General features: G+C 32.7%; 1 protein-coding gene across 1 annotated transcript in view; it reads right to left on the bottom strand.

Moving 5' to 3' along the window:
* Positions 1-780: 780 nt before the first annotated feature.
* LRRIQ1 (leucine rich repeats and IQ motif containing 1) overlaps positions 781-22,495 on the bottom strand; it is a 113,165-nt gene continuing 91,450 nt past the window's right edge. Inside the window, exons 24-27 of the mRNA XM_064450437.1 lie at positions 22,243-22,375; positions 20,620-20,680; positions 15,690-15,810; positions 781-2,178 (exon numbers count right to left, since the gene is read on the bottom strand). Coding sequence (XP_064306507.1) covers positions 2,039-2,178; positions 15,690-15,810; positions 20,620-20,680; positions 22,243-22,375 — 455 coding nt within the window. The 3' untranslated portion in view covers positions 781-2,038. The remainder of the gene's footprint in view (positions 2,179-15,689; positions 15,811-20,619; positions 20,681-22,242; positions 22,376-22,495) is intronic.

Raw genomic sequence — 22,495 nt, 5'->3', positions numbered from 1 at the left:
ATGTTAAAAAGCTACTATTTTCTCTTTGCAAAATGACTTTTAAAATGTGGCCAAACCATTTTATTTAGGCTTGGAAGTATTTCTCATTCAGAAATACCTGGAAAGAAGGAGAGGTCAGGTATGACGAGTTTGATACAGCAGGTCTTTTTTAGATACAGAGGTAGATATAGAAAGATTTATGAAATCTGAAATACAAGTGTCTAATTTACAGTGGTGGCGATGTGCAGTGTACTATGGACATTATAGACAAATAGAGGGGATAATCTGCAAAAAGCGTTAAAATGTGAACTGCTTGATTTTGCATTTTGACCTCCAGTTAACACCCGTAACAGTGTTGTATCTATTTACTGACCACACTGACACGTATAGCGCAGACATTTTTAACTAATAAAATTTTTCCTACAAAACTTACATTCTTGATGATACATTTGAAACCACAGAAGCTCCAAGAAGTCTTTGGGGGTGACATTTAAAAGTCATTATATAGCAGATTTGGAAATTCAGTTTAACATTTACTACATACGTTGGGAAACTAACTAGATAACATAAACACCTACTGACATTTTATACCCTTCTGACAACATTTCTACAGCTAGGCTGAGAAACCTTCACTGATCATCTTTCCTCAGAAAGGTAAAGAAATCTTTGTGAAGTAGGCTGCTGCTGACTTTTCAAAAGTAAACGGGTAATGAAAAACAGCACGCCGATTCAAACGAGCAAGGTTATTTACTGGACGTTTTCCATGAGATCAATCATCTTTTAATCTGAAAATGTGTATGTGAATGAGTATTCACAACAATGGAGATAACTGCTTTCAATCCATAGTCATATATGTATGTTAGCATAAAAAGCACCTCACGAAACAAGGTCATATGTAATTTAAATCCATTTTAAAAACAGCCACAACATAATAATTTATATTCTTCACTGACTGAAGTTTCAAGCCCCATTACCCTCCCCACCTCTCTCTCAGTCTGTAGGGGGTTGAGGCTTCACAATATTGGACAGAAACAGATGAGGAAAATACCAAAGACAGACTTCTCTAGATCCAATTAGCAACTTCTACCCTCAAAGTGGAAAACATTAAAATAATGTTAGGCTTTGAAATCAAGGAACATTTTCAGTCCTTCATGTTGATGGATAAAGCATTTGCTAGAAGTAATGAGTTAGATACCCGTGAATAGCTGAGATAGTATTTCTTTTCTTTCTCTAAATCTCTTTGCACCACAAAACTTTTACACATGGGTCTGAAGGAGTCTGGCTACACGAACAACTAAAGTTGGGTTAAGAGTCGTGTCATGTAGATGTAATGTTACATTAACCCAGAACAAAATGAGAACTTAGTAAATTTACTTTTTTCCTTAACCCTCTACGAAAATTTTAGAAGTCCTTGAAAGTATAAAACTATAACAGGTTGCTTTATCATATTATGATCATAATTCAGGATGAAAGCCCTAGAGGACTTCTCATATTACTTAAAAAAAAGATAACTGCATCCTCACCATTTGTAGGTTGCTGCTGATTTTTGCTACTTCAGTAAAATATTCTAAACAGACTTCTCTACGAATGGCATCGCTGGCTGTCACAGCTCACAGCACGGTTTGCAAGCATATATTTTATTTGTGAGAAAATGAGAACTCAGTGTTTTGATATGTGACATACATCACATGAGCGTGAACCGTTATTACATTTGCATATCCCAACCAGCTCTTATAAGCAAGCCTAAACTTACTCACCGTACAACCAGCCTTGTAGGGCTAATCAGTTCCGCATTCTACACCACAGGAACGTATAAGCAATTGAAAACACAAACTATGATAACTTACTGACAGGTATAGAATACTTTGACCCAAAAAAAACCCAACCCCAAACCACTGTAACCATGTATAATAAAATAACTCAAATGTAGTTAACCAAAACTGTTTATATTGGTAATAAATGAGAATCCAAAAATTTATATTCACAGGCTTAAAAAGAAACAGCTCTCCATATGCTCTTCATATTTGATTAAATCAGATAGTTAAATTATCTCCAATATTCAACTAATATTTTTAAGCTTTTGCCTTTTTTTGCCTGCTCCCCATCCTCCGCTGAGCTGCACTGGATGGTCTCGAAACGATATCCGTTCTTTATGAGATGGACCCAAACATGATTTTTCTGGAGAAGATATATTCTTTTCTAAACAATAAACAGACATGTGAAATTAAAACAAACAAACAAACAAAGCTCCCTAAATTTCACTGATTCATATTCTTTTTAAGATAATAATATACATTAATATGTCTAATCTGATGGCACACAACTTTTATAATTATGTACTGCTTGCTGTTCTAAAAGTAATAGAAGAATTTTCACAAGGTAGTACTTCTTAAAAAACAAACTTCTTATCAAAATAGACAGTAAAATTATTACATAAAATTATAATATTTTTTAAAGTGCCACTATCTGTTCATTTTGAACATATTTTAAACACATAGAGAGATAAGCAATGCTTTTGACAGAGAAACTGTTAATGTCATTCATCCGTCAAGTGGGTGAAGAACTAGTTCAGAAGATATACTAATTAACAAGTTATTGTTTTAGTATGGTAGATCAAATAAAAGAGAGATATCTTTTTTTTTCAAAGCCTAGGAATACTTAAACTTTGGTGCTGAATGGTGCCACAGCAAGTTTAAGCACACAGAGTAATACGTGGAATAATCACTTTCGTTGTCATGCATACAGATTCTTGAGTAATTTAGACAATAGTTTCTACAAAATACTTAAGACAATTATTTAAATAAAACAACCAGTAGACCTGACCAAAGGTATGATGTTTACTTTAACACTTAACAAACCAACATTTTACAGACGAAAATTTCTTTCTTAGACATCTGTAAGGAAGAAAGCATCTATGGTAGACAGCTCAAACTTTGCAAGAGAACGATATGATGTTCACAGTACAGCAGTTTTACCTATATACATATATATACACACACACAAAATTAGCTTGCTATCTTAGCTTATAGAATAAATATTTTACAAACATCTTTTTGCTACTTATCAAAGGAAGATTACTAACAACATATTTTTAGTAAGTATTTTTGATATTTTAACTTTTTAGTACTTTTTAATAGCAAAATTAAATTTCTCACAAGAAATATTCCCAAAGAAATAAAAAAAAAAGAGCTTAGATCATAGGACTGAATAGAATTCTATTTACTAATATATACAACGTAACTATAAATTTCCAATAGTAAGAACTTATATTTTTTCTCAGGGATGCTTTTCTGTAGTCTGCTAGATCTAAACATCAGGAGCTCTTCCCAGCCTACAGTTCCCTTTTTAACGAGGTTTTAAATTACTGTGAATATATCTTACTAAATATTTCTCTCTTTTTGTAGTCAAGAGCTTTCAAATATTTTTAATGTAATCTCCATTTGTTTTCTTATGGCTCTACAGATGTTATAAATTGTTTGGTTGTTTTTTTTTTTCTTTCTTAAAATGTATAACTTACTCTAGGTCTGCTTGACAAAGGTTTACAATACTAAATGTCTTGCATTTAGAGGATTCCCAGTTTCCTTGCCTTTGGATATTTTCAACACCTCAAAATGGTAGCAGGTATCTCTGGTGCAGAAAGGCTTTTGTTAAGGAGCAAAGAATAAAGTTATTTAGTCAAGCAGTAAAGTTTCCATTAATTCTTTTGACTGGCAACCATAATGTATTCACTGAAGGCTGAAACCCTCAAATTAATAAATTAAGTGGCTAATGCAGTGAAACTTCAAAATAAATCTAACATGGTAATAACATTAAAAAAATTGCATCCCTTCTTTAATTTAAAGAGAAAGTTTCTGAAGTTGCAAATGTTAAACAACAAAAAGAATTAAGATTGTAATATGTTCTTTGTTAAGAAAAAGGGGGTGGAATAGCCATGGCATATTTGGACTAGAAAAGAAGTTTGGGGCTAAATTATGCTAAGACTGATTTTCCTATGCACTCATCTTCAAGGTTGTATCAGTGATAAAGGTATAAACTAGACATACCAGTTATATATTTCTATATTTTGACAAATCAAATATTTTTTGTTACATTATTTTTAAAACAGAATAAATACAAATGCCAGAACAAAAACCATGATTAATAAATGTGAAAATTAGTTTTAAAGTGATAGAGTCAATGTAGCAAAACAGGAAGTCACCTGCATCCTACTTGCCTAATCTGGAATATTTCTGGACTAACAATCTCAGTTGTTTATGGACCTGTCTGTAGTGCTAAATATTATTTTCATGATGGATTTCAGAAATCTGTAAATGTAGGCATTCTGGCTTTCCACTTATAACTATATGCAATTCATTGGAAGGAATATATTGTCCTTCCATTAGTATGAAATGTATATTATTATTCCATTAAAAAATCCCCCAAGACTTGCTATAATTTGCTACAAGAAACTTGTGAAAAGTCTTCATAAATTACTAATATATCTTTTTATTTTGGCAGAATAACAGCTGTATCTGTCATAGCACAAATTGTGCTTGTCTAAACTTCAGAGTCAAAAGTTCACAATTATATTTTTTATTTTTAATTGTAATTGATTTGTGCATTGTTCGGAGGATAGAGTAGCCGAATATTTTGTGAGTAAAATGTAATAATTTATTAATCTTGAGCGCATATAAGCTGTCTGACAAAACAACGTTTCAAATGTCTGTGAGCATTATAGCTCAGGATTTGTAGATCCTCAGTAATAGAGTAGGATAACTTCTTCAGCCTGAAGGTCTTTTCGCAACATCCCAAATACTTTAAAGGTGTAGACTCTGTGCTCCCTTGAATGCAGGTTTAACAAATCAGAGGCTATCTCAAAGTCTGACAGTCACAGCTCTCTTTCTTTATCTAGCCTGAAACGCTGGTTAGATGTCCTAGACCTAGACAAATTGAATCAAAGCATAAACTACTCTGTATTCTTTCTTTCCATCCTTCACACAGTTCTCAGCACTTTCTGCCAAGTAAAATAAAACCATTGTAAGGAATGACCAACTAATCTAGATTGAAATATCTACAAGACAGGTTTGTTGTAAATCACCAGAAATCACTCCCTTTGTATCTCCCGTCTTCCCAACTTTGAAGTGGGCATAATAATGCTTGCTCTTCTGATAAAGCACTTTTGATATCTACTAACTGGTACTAAAAGATGGGTATTATTATCAGCGCTGGTGTTTCAGTTATCGGTCTAACTGGAGTGATGAAAGACAGAACTGGCATGTATATCCAACCGCCTATTCCCCAAAGAAGAATTCTCAAACACAGGTATGAATCAGACTGGCATATAAACACGGTGAAGTTTGCTTACTCCTATTCATACTACACCTAATTCTCAGACGTTACGCTCACAGACTACTAGTGACTTAAATATTAATTATGATTGAAAAATTGTGTCATAAAGCAAAGAAACACCTAATTTACAATGAAGATATTAGTCAAATATGAGAAAGGTTTTTATTGCTGCTCTTTCTCCTAGAGTTTAGTGCAAGAACAAACAGAAAGAAAAATGAAAATATAGGAATGGAATACATTGCAAGTATGGGACTTACCTGATTTATTATACACGTGCCCACAAATTACTATGCTTATTTTAAATTCATGTTGTTTGCAATTTCAGTGAAAATCTAGGTATGAACACTCTTGTGGTGAATTAAGAGCAGCTTTGCTCTTAAGTATGAAGAAAGCATCTAGGTAGAGTCTTGCAAGAAGTGAAAATATTACATATAAATTAAAACTAAAACTCAGTTATTTTGTTGTCAATACCTGTGTTTACAACAGGTTTTCTGATTCTATATTACTCAAACAGGCAATTTTTTTTCCTTCAGAAATATTCAATAAAGACAGCTCCATTAGCAAATGGTTAGAATTTTGTCTAGGTCGAGGGTATGAGGGAGACAAGAGAGTCTGGTAGGAGATAACAATGTCACTTTGAATGAAAAGACTGAACCTAGAAACATCCCTTAAAAATACAGCCTTGTTTTTCTAAACAAACAAACAAACAAACAAACAAACAAACAAACAAACAAACAAACAAACAAACAACAACAACAAATATTAAAATGAATAGGTAACTGAATACTTATTATATTTGTTTTACTTGTATTTGTTGTCTTTACTTAGGTTTATTGTGCTTTACTACTTCTACTTGGACGTAAGTACATTTATACCTGCTCAGGTTGTGCAATTTTACTGCTTTATAAAATCTTTCAATTTAAGAAAAGGGGAGAAAATAATAAAAAGTGGGGAGGATACTTAGTTTAATGTACAGAAGAATAAAGCAAAGATTCACCAGAAAGCAACGATAGATAGCAAATGAAAATATTTTGCGTTTTCAAAATGTTCTACCAAGCATACAGCTGAAGTGCTGCAAGGTCAGATACTCAGGTATTATGAAGAGATTAAAAATCTCTGTGAGATCCTTTAACAGTTCTTTAGGGTGTACTTTATTTGAAAGTCTTACTCAGTAGGTTTTTCTGAGAGAGCTTACAGCTTTCTCTTACAGCATTACTAATGATGTGAACGGTTTTTACAGCAAGCTTGGATTTGCAACGCCTCAATTTTTCCCTAAACTGCAACGTGTCTTGCAAATGAACGGTTCATGTAGTAGCATATATGAGTGAACAAAATTACTATTATCAGAACTTTTTGATTGGTAAGATAAAAGGTGACATTTAAAGCTGTATTTTGCTATGAATATTAAGAGATCTGTAAGGCATATCTTTCATTAGTGTGCACACATACACACCTAGGCATGCACATGTGTACTTGTGATTTATGAATACTCGTAAGCATGACCATAATACTTTCTTTTCATGTTATGTTCCATAGTGTATTTGTAGCAGGCTTTACCCAAAGACAACAACCAAAAGATTCATATTGTTTGAAGCCCATAGACAAGTATCTTTGTTAAATATAAATTAGAACTATTACATTGGTTTTACTCTACAGAGTACTGATATTTTTGACAACAACAACAACAATAATAATAATGATAATAATATCATCTACCATTACTGGTACTAGAATTAAATAGAACCTGGCAAGTGTGTTAAATATAATTTAACATGATATACAGTTATTCTAATACCCGTTCATATGGGAGCAAAATCTTAGCCAAGAAAAGCAATTTAATTTCTCCTATCCCAAACTAGGCTTTGGAAGACAGGCTGTAACAGTTATTTACTGTACATTCATTTAATTGTAATATTTGACTATATGAAGCTCCAGGATAGTCTGAGAGATTTCCAGGTGCCTTTATATATCAAATAACCATTTCTTTTGAGAATGTGCTGAAAGCTTGTCTTGGGTTAAGTTAACATGCTTCTATTTCTAAGCAGTCATATTTCTGTTGTTTAATCTGTTCTCTGCTATCGATTTGTTCTGGTCTTTTTTCGTTAAGGCCTGGGTTTTTTAACAAATGTCAAGGTTTACATATCCTCTGTTTTGATAAGTAATGCAATATGTAAAACGCTTTGAATGAAATTCTTGGTGTCCAAGAAGAAAAGCTTTGTTAAACAGGTTATGATAGAAATTTTATGATGTAGAGTAGACGTCATAGGGCATTTATCGATCCACCTAACATTGTGTGTCTGGAGATAGAATTAATTTCAAAGTCCTTACCATATTGTATTACTTAAGAGCAAATACAGCCTAAGAAGGCATGGAGAAAAAACTTCAACATTTTAATGAAAGTGACCAGAACGAATCCTTAGCAGCAAAGCGTTTACATCAATTTAAGCTCTGTAGAGAAGCTAAGTTCAGCAGGTCTGTGAAAAAGATAAATGCTACAATCTCAGAAAAGTTACTTTTTAACATTGTTTTAATATTGTTACTTATGCCAATACCAGTCAGATAAAAAAAAAACATTTTTAGTTGAATTGTTTACATCAAAACAAAAAAATATTTTTTAAATTGCAATTTTACATTCTATTTTAGTATTTCACACCTATATTTGAATAGCATTGAGAAGCCTCAGGAGCATCTTATACAAAATCCCACATAATGTGTAAAGATAGATCTCCTTTCCATATGGAGTTTTGAAGATAAAAGCAAATAATTAATTTTGACTTGACCTGAAGTTGGTAAGACTAGAGACTAATCTTAAAATTGTACAGAAACAATGAACTCTAATATCTTTATCAAACATTGATGCTGTTCTAACCACATTATGCTGACAATTACATACTTGAATAATCTGAACTCTAAAATGTGACTCGTTCACATGAAGGAATTCACATAGATAAGCAGTTAAAAGAATAATTTATAAACATTTATTAATATCCATTCTATACACTTAAATAACATAATAAGCATAACGCTACAAAAATGTTCCTGTGAAACATAATATTTTCCTAACTATAGACAGGACTTCTAGCACCATTGGCTATTAAAGCCCCATATTTCTTTTGGTTATTAGTTCCTTATCTATTTCCTTAAATTTGACCATTTAGGATGAAATTTTACATACTGAGCATCTGCCTTTGGCCAGAGTTTTCTGAAAGGTCTGTCACTTCTAAGAAAATATGTGAAGTATTTATGTTGCCCTTTGCAGAGGGGACTTGAAGTCGGCCAAGTAACAGAGACTTGCTTTTAGGATCTGCCCAAATTTGGATCAAGTATATACAAATTGAAGTTTCTACATCATTGGAGGAGAAGTTCTTGATTTTTTTGGCTACATTTCCTAAAATATCAGTCAGCATGGAAACACACTTAACCATGATGTTACACAGAGTTAAGCAAGACTATTCCTAAAAATAATGTTGAAGATCATGCTAGGTCAGGGAACTTAAGAGCCTGCTTGTTTTGTGCTCTGTGTGGCAGATGGAGCCTAGCTATAGGAACCATGGAGAGGATAAGAACTAAGAACCAAAACTCCTATAGGAAAGGGACTGAGAGAAGAGGCAGAGGGCTGGAATTAAAACCTGAGAGGAATGAGACTTACTTGGAGTTAAGGTGAGAGAAACTAAGGATAACTTCGTAAACAATACCCTGACACAGTAGGCACAAGAGACTGGAATGAACTGACAAACAAACACTGAGACCAGTGAGAAAATGTTGGGAAAATGAAAGTTGTGAATTGGCAAAGGGGAACTGAAAATAAAGAAGACAGATTAAGGGGTACTAGATGTACCCTAACTCTCAGAACTTACATAAGTAAAAAACAGTGAAAATACAGGTGATGATAAGAAGGATACAGAGAATAAGTAGATTAAGAGACTGGACTGAAGGTCTGCCTAAATAGTACACTAAATCATGCTAAATTTGGAGGACATTTAAACTAGGAGATGATGAATCTGAGGAATACTGGCAAAGAGTAGCTGTATACAACAGGGAATAGAGAGACAGAGAGAGGAAAAACTTAATCAGACAAGTATCTGTGGAAACCAACATAAGAGTCAATGGCAACTGTGGAAAGGAAGTCCAAGAGTAGGTGGGAGAGGAAGCTTATGCTGGAATAAGAAGCTGAAGGAGCAGAAACATGAATCATTCCTAGTAAAAGAGAGGATTAGGGAACACAAGTGTGGAAAAATTAGCAATAAAAAAGAGACAAATTAGAAGGAAAAAATCAAGAAAAGAAAGATTGCCTTGGGGAAAAAAATCTTAAACATATCTTTGCCACCCAGTGCAACATCTCTGTAGTAGCCCAACATTCATTAGTGGGTCTTTCTGTGCAATGACTTGAGAAATATTTTTGAAGCTACTTGACAAATATCGCACAGTAAAGGAAACTTAAATTTGCTGTTATTTACTCATACCATATGACAGAAATCCTTGTGGTGGGTTTAATCGTTCCAAGATTCCAAGTGGGTACCTAAGTTACATGTAAGTCAGCGTCTTTGAATGGATTTTATCTTTTATTTTAAGCTGGTTTCTCTTTCAAAAAAATAAACAACACCCCCCAAGAATGCCCAAACCCTTCTAAAAGACTATCAGTGTGTAAAATTAAGTACTTAAAATTTAGAAATGCCTCTGTGTATCTGTTATACACAGTTCTTGAATTATTTGCATAACTCAAAACACAGATGATGAAATTGCATCAGATAGTGTAAAATTTTTGTCCCTAGCCTGCTAAACTTAATGCAAGCAAGTTCTAAGTGCCTTTTAAAATCTGCATTTAGGTAATTTTTTAAATATCCAACATCAAAGTGAATTAAGCAGCATCTTGTAAATTATCATTCTTTAGTCTGTTCAAAAAGATTATGTATGTGCTGTTTGATAGTTAACTGATACATAGAAAAATATATATGCACCTCCATAATAATTTCAAGTGGTTAGGAAAGCAGTATCTTTCAGCTGTGTTTAACAAATAGAAAAAAGTTCTGACCCTTCAGAATATGTCAAATTTGCATGCACGAGTATTCTCATTATGCAAAATGATACACAAGTACTTTCCGGTCCCGATTTTTTTTCTGAGGCATATTTTGTATTCTGGTAAGATGCACATAGGTATCTGTGTGGAAAAAAATATTATGTTGAAAGGATGTTCAAAACAGTATTCATGCTTTTCTACTAGGTATCAAAACCTGGTAAATTTTAATTACTTCAGAACTGTATAACTCTTTCTCATCCATTTTATGCCTTCATTTTTTGAGCACAAAAATATTAATATTATGGAATCATTACATTATCTTTTTTTTGGACAACATGCTAGTCCACTAATATTCGTGTGGTCATATAACCAGATGTGGCTTACAGAAGAGACAGCTTAATTCCTAAAATTGTGGCAGAAGTTGTGATTTCTAAGGTAAATTGGGTTCAGCAATATACTGACAATAAAAAGTAATTTGTACTGTAAAGATCCTCTATAAATTTACAGCATTTCTACATATTTCTATGGAGAAAGCATAAATTTTGCCATTATCTTCTAGGAAATCTACTAAGCAGGTAAATGACAAGAAATTGAAAGGACTACTAAGGAAGTACTACCGTATTTGATTCCATGTTTCTAAGATGTTTCTGACTCAGTTTCTATAACATGGCAAACTTCTAATTCAGACTGCATATGCAAAAAAAAGAAAAAAGGAAAGAAAAAATCCCCCACTAGAAACCTCTCGGTAAAATATGAGTAAAGGCATGAAAAGAGAGCTTAAAAATTAGATGTTTACTGCACACAGCGAGTTTACAAATCCTAAATGAAAGACAGCAGTTGTAGAGCTAGAATACATAGGCAATACTAACGGTAAGGAGAAAGGAGCAGAAAAGCAGGAATTTTTAAGAAAGTGAAGCTGTACCATACACTGCTAAAACAAAGTTGAAGACTTTCTAAAGGACTCTCATTATCAAAAGAAAGGAAGGCAAAAAAAATCAAGGCGGGTTTTTTTGTCAAGAGGAAAAATAAGAATTGAGAGAAAGATGTAAAAAGGGAAGTGAAATAAAAGTTTTTTTTTCTTTGAGATTGAAGTCTTTCCACTATAAGAAAGGAATTATTAAACTTCACTAATTTAATATCACTCAGCAACAGAATGGTAAAGTTTGAATTTATCTGAGAAATGATAAATGTTTTGTGGTGGACATAGTATTTATGGGCCATTTTTAAAATTAGGAGTCATTAATGAATTACAAGATTCAGGTCTAAATTTTTTTTCTATTTTTTCCTGGAAAGCAGTGTTTTACTGATGTTAGGGGCTCCCTGAAAGACTAGAATTCAGAGAAGAGAAGAATTAAGAAGTCTAGGCAGTATTTTAAATCACAAATAGAGGCACAGCTCCCATTGCATTCCACTTTCAAATTCTGGTGCTTCTGGAAATTGCTGTCAAAAGATTGCAGTTAACAAGACAACAACTACAATGAAAATAAAGTTCAAGATTTGCAGGGAAAAGAAAAACACAAAATTATGATGATAGGTAGATAATGTAAATATGTAGGAGACTCATTTAAAGGCCCAACACTGTTTGGCCAGAACCAGGTTAGGATGATAGAATGGTGTTGATGATTGTCAGCCTACTCACATACTGGACATCAGTATAAACAAATTCATTCTGTCTAGATATGTATGAAAAAATAATGACTTAACTTTTAATTCTTGCAAAATATTTCTATGACCATCTTGCATGTTAGTGTTGACTACACTATCAGTGTTCAGGAAAGCATTAAAAAAATATAACCAGCAATTAACACCAATATTTATGGAGTTAATAGAAATAGCAATGAGTGTAGGGCTGATACCTGAATCCTGCATAACTCTGACTGTATGCCACTAACCATCATGGCCCATTTAGCTGTATTACAGAGAAATTATACATCAGTGAAAAAGAACTTTTTCTGTCAGTTTTTACAAAAGCAAGGTAAGTTTATACGAATTTGAAAGGCAGAAAATATAATCAGTAAAAGGTCATTCTAACACACCTGTTTTTGCAACTTATTGGCACTAGGTATGACAGAGATTAAGATCTTGGCAGTGGTCAGTCAAGAATGGACAAAAAAAAAAAAATCACCCATAAAACCACCTCAAGAAATAGAAAAGAAAAATTGGTTACCAGGGATCATAAAGAAATAACTATGATTTCTGGTAGGAATATAAAGTAATATGTTCGTACTGGCCATCAATAGAGGCAAGGTCCTAAATTAGACAGGTAACTAATTAGTCTAACTGAACAATTGCTACTCTTTCTTTAGGAGATATATATATATTTAATACTGGGTGAATTTAATGCACAGTCAATTTTCCCTTTGAGCATATAACATGGCACCACATCAAATACATTAAGTACACAAATGTTTTCCTTAAACTGAGATATACTATGTCCACAGCATTTCCTTTATTCCTTAATTCATTTTGTTTTGTCAAGGAACAGAATTAAGTTTAGGATTAATCTACCCCATCCATCTTTCTTAGAAAAAAAGAGTAAAACTAGGTGATAAAAACCTTAAAATTCTTTAACCAACTATTCTAAGAACCTACCTTTGGAAAATAAGATCTGCAAAAAGTACATCGAAGTTGAGCAGTTTCCCAAAAATATTTCTGAAAATCTTGACTTAGCCTTTATAAAAAGCCTCTGAATTAAAGGATAATGACTTTGAAAGCATTCTATGTTTTGTCTTTACAAAAACATGATCATTCACATACAGTCATGTCCCCGCAGTATATAAAATGCATTTTATTTCAGTATCAAATATATTTGAGGATTTTTTTGGAGTAAATGTATCTAAAAATCATTTATCCTGCTTTTTTAGTTCTCACTTTTCAGCCTGGAGGTTCTCAACAATTGATTAATGCAATTTCTGAATTATAAATTATATATAAGAAACACATATGATACACCCAACTAATATGTCTGATATGTACTAACATCTCTCACAGTTGTATAGCAGTTTGCCAAAGACTTCCTATGAATAATTAAATTTCTGAGTAACAGTCAGGATTATGGATGTTGCAAAGTGAACTTAGTAACATTTTATTAACTAAAGCTTGTCAAACCATTGAGGCTGAATTTTCCTGGAAAAATGGTACAAGAACTCGATTTAACAATTTATTCAAATGGCAGCACGTCTAAGGTCACAGCATCTTTTGTAAGCTCTTCTGTAATACAAGCGCAGGCTAACTCAAAAGGAATGCACCTACTAAATCACTAAAATAGTTTCTAGGCTTCTTCATTAAATATTTCAGAAAGCAAAACCAAAGGAGACAATACAATAGGAAAGTATTTTATAATGAATAGACTATAAATAAAGGCTAATTTCTAAGGTTTTTAGATTAAGGATACCACAGGGCTAATAATGTATTTTCCATCATTGAAAAGCAACAGCCTTTGGGAAACAGATTTAATATAATAAACATGTTTATACACTGCATATAAATTGTACAAAGCTAATAGTAATGTCTTGTTTTATATACAATATACATTAAAATTGAATGTATCATCACTGTCTAATTCCTCAAATACATGATCGAAAAATTTATATAGTTGCACATTCAGAAACATATGTAGAAAGATGTAAGATCTGGGCTTTTTTTTTCCCTTAGTTCCTGGGCTACTGAAAGGAAAATGAATATGTAATTGTGCTGTAGTAGAGGTGTATTTTATGAAAATACATATATATTACCACATTGTAAACTGTCTCTGTCTCATGACTCTGTCAGTTGATTTTTATTTCCTGCTCCTTTCCTAGTCTCTTCTTTTTGAAGGAATAATACAATGACACTGTTTTTCTTTACTATTCCCAAGCTCCTAACATAGGCAAGTTCTACATGCCTGTCTTTGTCGAAAGAGTTTATGCTTATCTATTTCTCTGGATGGCGATATAGTGTAGGTTACAATCTAGACAGCAGTTATACATTAATATGAATGCAGTGTACACTATTTAACTCAATTATTCAAGATATGCATACATTCTATTCTGAATATGTTAATATAATGATAATTTTGCCATTGACATCAGTAGCTTAGACTTGCCTCTCCTAAACTGAGGATCTTGGCAGTTAGTAATCTCATCTAATTTAAATGGTAGGGCTTCATCACTAGCCAATGGGGAGAAACAGGAAAACTCAGGATACAATTAATTTCTTTCTAAGATGGCAGGCAGAGAGAAAAAATCATATTCTTTCTCCATGGATGCAGTTAACTTCAACTAGGATGATAAATTTTATCTAATCTAATTTTAGGAATGTAAATCAAGTGAATAAGCATGGACAAATTGTACTCACTGTTATTTTTTGCCTGTGGTGGACTAATATGATGTAAATAAATCTTTATTCTAAAGCTTTTAGTAAGTATGCCAGAAAAATAGAGATATCAAGTATTTTTACATGTTTTCCTTGAATTTTGTTTCTCATTAAAAGTAAAAAGTCAGTATATATGAAAACATAATCAAAAAAGCAAATCCAGCAATTACTTATAATTTATGAAACAACCTGATTTCTATTTTGACATAAAGCATTTCAAGAAACTTCACTACTTAAAAAGTTTTAGGAATTTCAATAATTTTGCCAAAGTTATTTAATACTGTTTATATTTTCTGTAACATACATTTTTGGGGTTTGGAGTTTCATTTCTTCGGAAAAGACATATACAAATGACAAAATATACTATGTCATATTATTAGAAATACATTAATGTTTTCTTCAGTTATATTACGCAAAATAAAACATGAAACTTAAATGCTATCATTTTATGACTTTCAAGTATTATTTTTTCATTTTTTCCAAATCTACATTCTTTTGTTATTTTCTATGATATTAGAGAGGTAAAATATCAGGCTATGAAAGGATCCTCTGCCACCGAGCTATAGTAAGTTCAGTAGGATGCATATACTATAGCATAACTGGTAATCAAGATGACAGAAATCTGTGACTTGATTAGGATATGTGTTCTGGTATTCAGTTAACAAAACATATATTTTTCAAACCTCTTGGAAAAAAAATTAAGGAGAACGTTAAAAAAACCCACTCTGTTTTCTAATTTAGATAAAAGAAAATCTTTTAAGAACTCGAACATCAGAAGACCTAGCATACGTCACTGGGAACTTCCCAAGGGTTAAAATCACAAGAGGACAGCCTATTGATATTAATGACGCAGTTTTTATACAGAACTGTAGAAAATGTATGAAAAGGTTTTAGGTAAGAAAGAAACAGAAAGATAAGTAGCATGTGTCATTAGGGATTCCAAGCATGCTCAGTTCCACCTAGCATTTTAAAGTGATCTTTAAAACTGATATTGAAAAAACCCATAACTTACTTGAAGATCTTGCTGAGTGTCTGTGTGGCTGCTTATTTTTTTCTCTGTTCTCAGTCAAAGCACTTCCACTGGCCATGGAAACAAGGTCTAAATCCGTGTCTTCTCTGCTTACAGGACTTGCCTGGAAGCAGTGGGAGAGAATGTACACAATCATGAAACAAAATATAACATTTTCTGAATGCAGCTCACATTACCCCAAATAAACAAACAGGGTCTGTCAAACAACCTTCTTCAAAATGATACCACAATCCTTTATTGTTGCCTAGGCTGAACAAATGCACTATGTCAAAGCATTTCTGTAAATAAGAGCCGATTTTAAAATTGTGGTTTGTGATCTGAGTCAGTGCAACAACAAAAGAAAACATTTTAGTACAGTAATTTTGAAGAAAATCAATCTTGCAGACGGCTGATGAAACCTTAAACAGCTTAAGATCATTTACTGACCAGTCTATAATTTAAGTTACAGTTGAATGTCAGAGATGTCATATTGGATTATTTTCTGCAATATTTATGTTTTATCCAGGACACGTATCAGTTCAATCAGTCAAGGGCCCAGCAAGTAATTTAATCTTTTAGAGTTTTGCTAATTAACCATAACCATCAGACAGCATTTTAATTATACTTTAGGTAAGAGTATTATATTAATTATAAACTTCTAACATCCAGTGGTGGTACATTTTGGCATGAGGCAATGTACCTGCACATAAATATCACAAAATAGAAATTAAAATCATAATTCATTTTAGCAATGGGTCCTTGTTTTGGGAACATGTAGGGCAAAGGTTAAAAATACTGACCTGGACGATACCACACGCTGTAAATGGTGGATTGTTAGTTTTGCAGAAATTATTCACATTTACTCAACAAGAACTCCCTTTCCTTGAAAGGAAAGCTATTCAACGTCCAAAGCAGCTATCTAACACTGTTGACTAGATATGGAGGGCCAGTAACAATGATGGAGAAAAATCAGACACTGCAGAAGAGCAATCTACAATCCTCAGTGTAGAGCCGGTCAGCTGGAAGTACTGAACATTAGGACATACTTAAATTTTCTAGTCTCTGGACGTGCAGAATAAGTCATTCCTCTACCTGGGTTGAAAAGCCCCAAATCCTTTTAGAAGCTAGGTGTCTAAGCGAGTAGAGTCCATTTAAAAAAAGAAAAAACCAAACCAAACCAAACCAACCAACCAAACAAACAACAAAAAAGGGAAGACTCTGCTAGTGGTAATGTCACCAAACTTATGCATAATATCATAGCAGCCAGACTGCTCGATCAGCAATAGAAAGACTGGGTCTCAACTCCTTCCTCGGGGGGTTGAAGCCTGCAGTTCCCTTTTTCTCAGGAAAATGCCATTACTATAACATTGTAGGCTATTCTGGAGGAGACGATCTCCAGACTTCCTGTTCAAACCAGCTCACTGTACCAAGAGCAGCACTGCACCAATGCAGACAGGCTTTGTAGTCCAGTCTAACTTAGAGAACTCAGATGAAATGGAGACCTGTTTCATTTCTTTGTCTTTACCCAGTCACTGTTTAATGTAAAATTCATTAAAAAGTTCATGCATTTTCAAACCAACAACTCCAGAGATACAGGGATTTTAAGCTCTTCCTTAGTGACTGTGTAGCCTTTGTGCAACACAGAAAGTTTATCCCTTGTTTTCTGATGCTCGCCTTTTATATATTTAATGACCATGATTTTAAAGTGTGGCTTTGCACAGGTAGCAGACTGTATTATTGCTGTTAACGTCAATATTTTATTTTCTTTTCCATAGCAGTGTCAAGAAACTTTGAAAAGAGTAACAGTTCTATCCTGCCAACTCTTTTTATTTTTGGCCTTAATATTTACAGTCACTTTAAGCTTGTGGCAGCTCCATGTGTTCAAAATCTTTAAGTATAAAGCTTTTAGTCTTTCCTTAGTAGAAATAATGCAATCATTGTGATGCTCAGAGAGATTCAAACCAATGGAATTGATCATTCTTACTTTCATCTAACCTATTTCAACACACAGCAGAATTTTTCTAATGTCCCAATTCCCAGAGACCAAGGACGCCACAGTATTTTAAACAACTAACCTTTCCACAAAATTTTTATCTAATCCCTGTCGTCATAGAATCTGGGGCTTCATAATCTTGTGGACAACAATGTTCAGTGTTATATGCTAGATTTCAATAGGGCTGTCTGGTGCTGTGATATAAAATATTTGTTATTTTCTTTCAAATAAAGATAAGTATTTTCACCCAATTACAGTCGGAGTAATATATAAGGTTGTATTAATCACTGGAGCAAACTTAATTTCAGGTTTGTAAAGAACCTGATTGAAAGTCCTCTGAAGCTAATTAAACCCGTCCCTTTTACATTTATAGCTTAGAGCCAAAAATTTGGAAGAAATTTAAGATACTGGTACACTTTTTCACCGAGTGCACTATTGGACCTCCATCTGTAGCAATCACCGTACTTAACTCTTCAGACTTTTTGCCTTTTAGTTTTATTACTACAAACCTTTTTTTTCTGATTAATTGGAAATTAATTTCAATGAGGAGGAATCTTTGCCTTCAATACAGTTCTGCACCTGAATATTTGTCTATTCCTATGTTAAATTATCAAGATATTATGTAACCTTCTGAGGTAAAAAGTGGTTTTAAATTCAATGATTTGGAGATACTGATTAACAGTGAAGTAGTTAGTTCACTATTAATCTACTACTTCACTAGTAGTAAGAATACATAAACACATATGTACTAGCAGTAGTAAGCAAAATCATCAAAATGATCAAGATTAACATAATATGGTATTAGATTTACTGCAGGTTACTACATAGGGTATATTCTGCAATGAGAAGGGCTAAGATGTTATTGTTAATATGCAACCATTGAAATACCATTTTGTATCCATGAAAAAGAATGTATTAAATTCTTGGAATGTGCACAAATACCAGTTAGAAAATTATATTAATCTAGTACTTTCAGAATGCAGGTTTATGTAACACATACAAATTAGGGACACTATTACACACCAGGAAGCTTTATGATTGAGCATATGACATACGAATAAACTACTGGAAATATCTAGGAATGCTTACTTCTTGTAATTATATATATATATATTTTTAATAATTTATATTTTTTTCTTTCAGTTTACCAGAACTTCTCCTGCTTTTCCATAATGGTCGCAGGTAAGTGTTACCTTCATTCTTGTCATGATTTCATAGCTTTTAACTGAGTTTCTGTGCAAAAGCATGAGGAATATGCTCACGTTTCACATTTCAACCTTTAAATGTTAAGAGAACCCATATAAATTTTAAAAACATAATTCTCCAGCCACCTATGTGTACAAACCACATCATTATTTCATTGCCTATATAATACTGCTTTCTGCACTAGAGATACATTTTATTCCTTTTTCTATTTTTTGACCTTCTATTGAATTTTCCTCTGTATTTCATTCATGTGGAACAGCTGTGTAATTACGTGGCACAGGCTGTGACAAGCCCATAACATTGCCAGTTATGTGGGCACACCACATAATACTGTTGTGGGATTGCAGCAGTATTTTGTGGACAGAACTGCTTACTGCAAGTAAGATACAATCTACCTATGTGCGCATATGCTTACCAATAATTACATAATGTGTAATTTAGATAACATTATTAGATTATGATTTTGCTCCAATTAAAGCAATTACTGTTTTAGACTTTACTTAACAAATAACCATTAGTGCTGCTGCAACCACAACCCATCACAACAGTCACCTCGTTCATGATTTCAGGCACTAAACTGTAACAGCAACCTAAGAATTGGACATACCCCACACCAGAGAAAAATCTTTGAAAAAATCTGACTTAAAAAAAATAGTAATAGCAACATCTAAGTCTCAAAGGCATTATTTCAACAGTGAATTTTAGAGGAGTTTGTGGAAGCATTTCCAAAGCACACACATTGCATAGGTGGTGAAGCTAAGGAAGATAGAGGTTAGAAAGGGCCAAGACTGCTCAGAGTACAGAATGAGGCATATGACACATCATCTAACTGGGAAATACTTTTTAATGTAACATTTGGTATAGTTTGTAAGTTTTTGTGCCATTTTTTTAAACCCCCACATAATTATATCAACAAGAATATTGCTAATTTGGCAATAAAATGTAAAGAGTGTGTGTGTATAGTATAAATTGACGTGTAGGCATCATAACGCTGCTGTCTATCAGAGGAACTTTTGGGTATCTCTGACATTGAGTCTTTTCATTTTGTGCATCTTCAGATTGTTGAATCGCTCATGTTCTCCCTCCTGCCAACCTACAGAACTACTCATTTCAGAAAATACAATTTTTTTTAAATGCTGCAAAGAAAAGAATGAATCATGAAAAGAGTAGAGGGCATTTTATGATGCAAAAAAACTCTAGAAAAGAAATTGTAGGAATAAGTCTGATTTTATACACTGTTTTTAATAATGTCACCATATTAATACACTAGTCCAACTTACTGTATTTTAATAACTGACACTGTGGGCATATTAGAGTGATTTAGGTATGTGACTTACAGAAATTAAGAACATTTAAACTTGTGTGATTGACAAGAATACATGTTTTCAGTCAATAATGCAAATAGTGCTAAACCATACTTAATTTTTTGAAAACATTTTTTTAAAGGTTGACTTATAAGCTTTAAAAAACACACAGTAGCATTTGATGTCTTAAAAACAAAACGAGTATCACATTATGAAACTCGAACCCTATGCACACACATTGGTTTGTATGCTCAAATGCTTTCTTCTGATCTCCATCAATGGGCAACTTGATTGCCAAATAGAGACAACATTAGAGAACTCTATCCAATCAAATAAATCTCCTGGTTGTTTTTACACCAAGTATGCATTTGAAAACACCATCAAGGCATAACTGAATTCTGCAAAATCCCACAAGGAAACAAGTTCTTACCACAAGTTGTACTTGTCTACAGTCACGTATCGCAGGATCTATCTCAGGCAAGAAATGAGAGCTGGGAAAAATGTAGAATAGAAATTTCAATAAATCCCACTGTACTGGGTTCACTAAAATACCTACACAGAATCTGTTCCTTGAAACACTCCTGCTTAGGTCAAAATGATACTATTTAAAGTAATTACATGGTTAAGATGTATCAGAGTAAGTAATATTAACTGATACTGTTAAAGTATCAGAGTAATTAATATTAAAATATTTGTACTTAAAATCAAGAAATTGTTAACAATATTCCTATGATATAATTCTAATTTAAAAGTATAAATGTCAAGAAATGCAACCATGTATGAATTTTTGCATGTACTGACATAAATTATAGCCAAACCAGTTGTCACATTACTTTACGTAGGAATAAAACTGCTTTCAGTTAAACGAACGTACCAGCTGTTCTAAACAGTCTAACAGTGATGTACCAATGGAGATCAGCGGGACTTTTGCCACATTCAAAAATGGTATCATACCTTAACAAATGTCAGTACAAATACTAGTGCATCACACACACCTGCAGAGGTAACATAATAATGTTTAAAAAATTATTTTATAAATTTCCATGTCTTCTTACTTTCAAACATCATTACATGTTCTGTTCCAGTGTTTTCATTCAAATTAAAAGTCATGACAGTTATCTTAAACAAACACTTGGATTTTCACTATTACGGAACATGACTGATAGACAAATATTTTCTAAGGAATATGTGCTGCATATACTTCCTACAGTCATTGACATAATTTAGAAATGTGGAATATTTTTCCATACAAAACATATCAATACGCAGTCCATTTCATTACAAATTAATTACATTTTTAATGAAAATAAAGTTAAAATGCTTACACTAAATTCATTGCTTGCCTACTGACACCTTGTTTGGTTTTATTAGAGGTGCTTGGCATTGCATCTACTAATGACTTCACTAACATATCAATGGTTTAGATTGAATTTATGACCAAAATATACTTACTATGTCTTCATGTTATTTTAAGGAATAAGATTAACTTTTTCTTTAACTGTATTGATATTTTACCTGTTTAATAACCAAAATTAAATATAGAAGGAACATATTTACAACATTTTACTAAAGTATACTATGAAGATGTAAAAGATGGGTTTATGTTTTGAAGAGAAGCTATAAATTCATACTATCTAGTTAAAAAGTGGGTTTTTTTGCTTCCTTAATCAAATCTAACAATATAGGTAATGTTACAGTTTATCTAATTACATAAAACCATAACATATAACAATAAAATTATAAAATACATGACGAATAAGCACGTTTTTCTGTACTCTTTACAATGTAAAAAACACTGCATTGCTAGCAAAAAGCTATGTAGATATTTATCATAAGATTCTGCATTGTGTATCATTTCATTATCACTGTGGAAGAAGTATCTGCACAATGACTACTAAACTAATTCTAAAGGGTACCATGTTTGGCACCTGGAAATACGGTGTACTGCCTCCTAGCTACAAAGTCATGTTTGTTTTAGAACTATTAACCTAGGTTTCACTTTACAAGAAAAATCTAAAATTTAAAAAATCTAATTTAAAGGCAATGACCTCACCACTTTATATTTTTGGAACTGGCTGCTTCATAATCCAAAAGCTGGGTATGAAGCCATCGGTATGTAAAGTCTTCTCTCCTTTGTAATTTCTCATCTAAAGTAGTATCCAGCTGAGAAAATTCTTGTTTTTTACCTGAGAAGGAAAAAAGATACTCCTGTCTTTCATTATTATTTTAAAATATATATATTTTTTTAAGATTCCTCAGATAAACTTTGAGCATATTGCCTTTTACAAAACAAAAATGTAATTACT

Source organism: Phalacrocorax carbo, chromosome 1 (genome assembly GCF_963921805.1).
Source record: "Phalacrocorax carbo chromosome 1, bPhaCar2.1, whole genome shotgun sequence".
Classification (NCBI taxonomy): domain Eukaryota; kingdom Metazoa; phylum Chordata; class Aves; order Suliformes; family Phalacrocoracidae; genus Phalacrocorax; species Phalacrocorax carbo.
The sequence above is the reverse complement of the archived record's forward strand: the minus strand, read 5'-3'. Positions and strand labels throughout refer to the sequence as shown.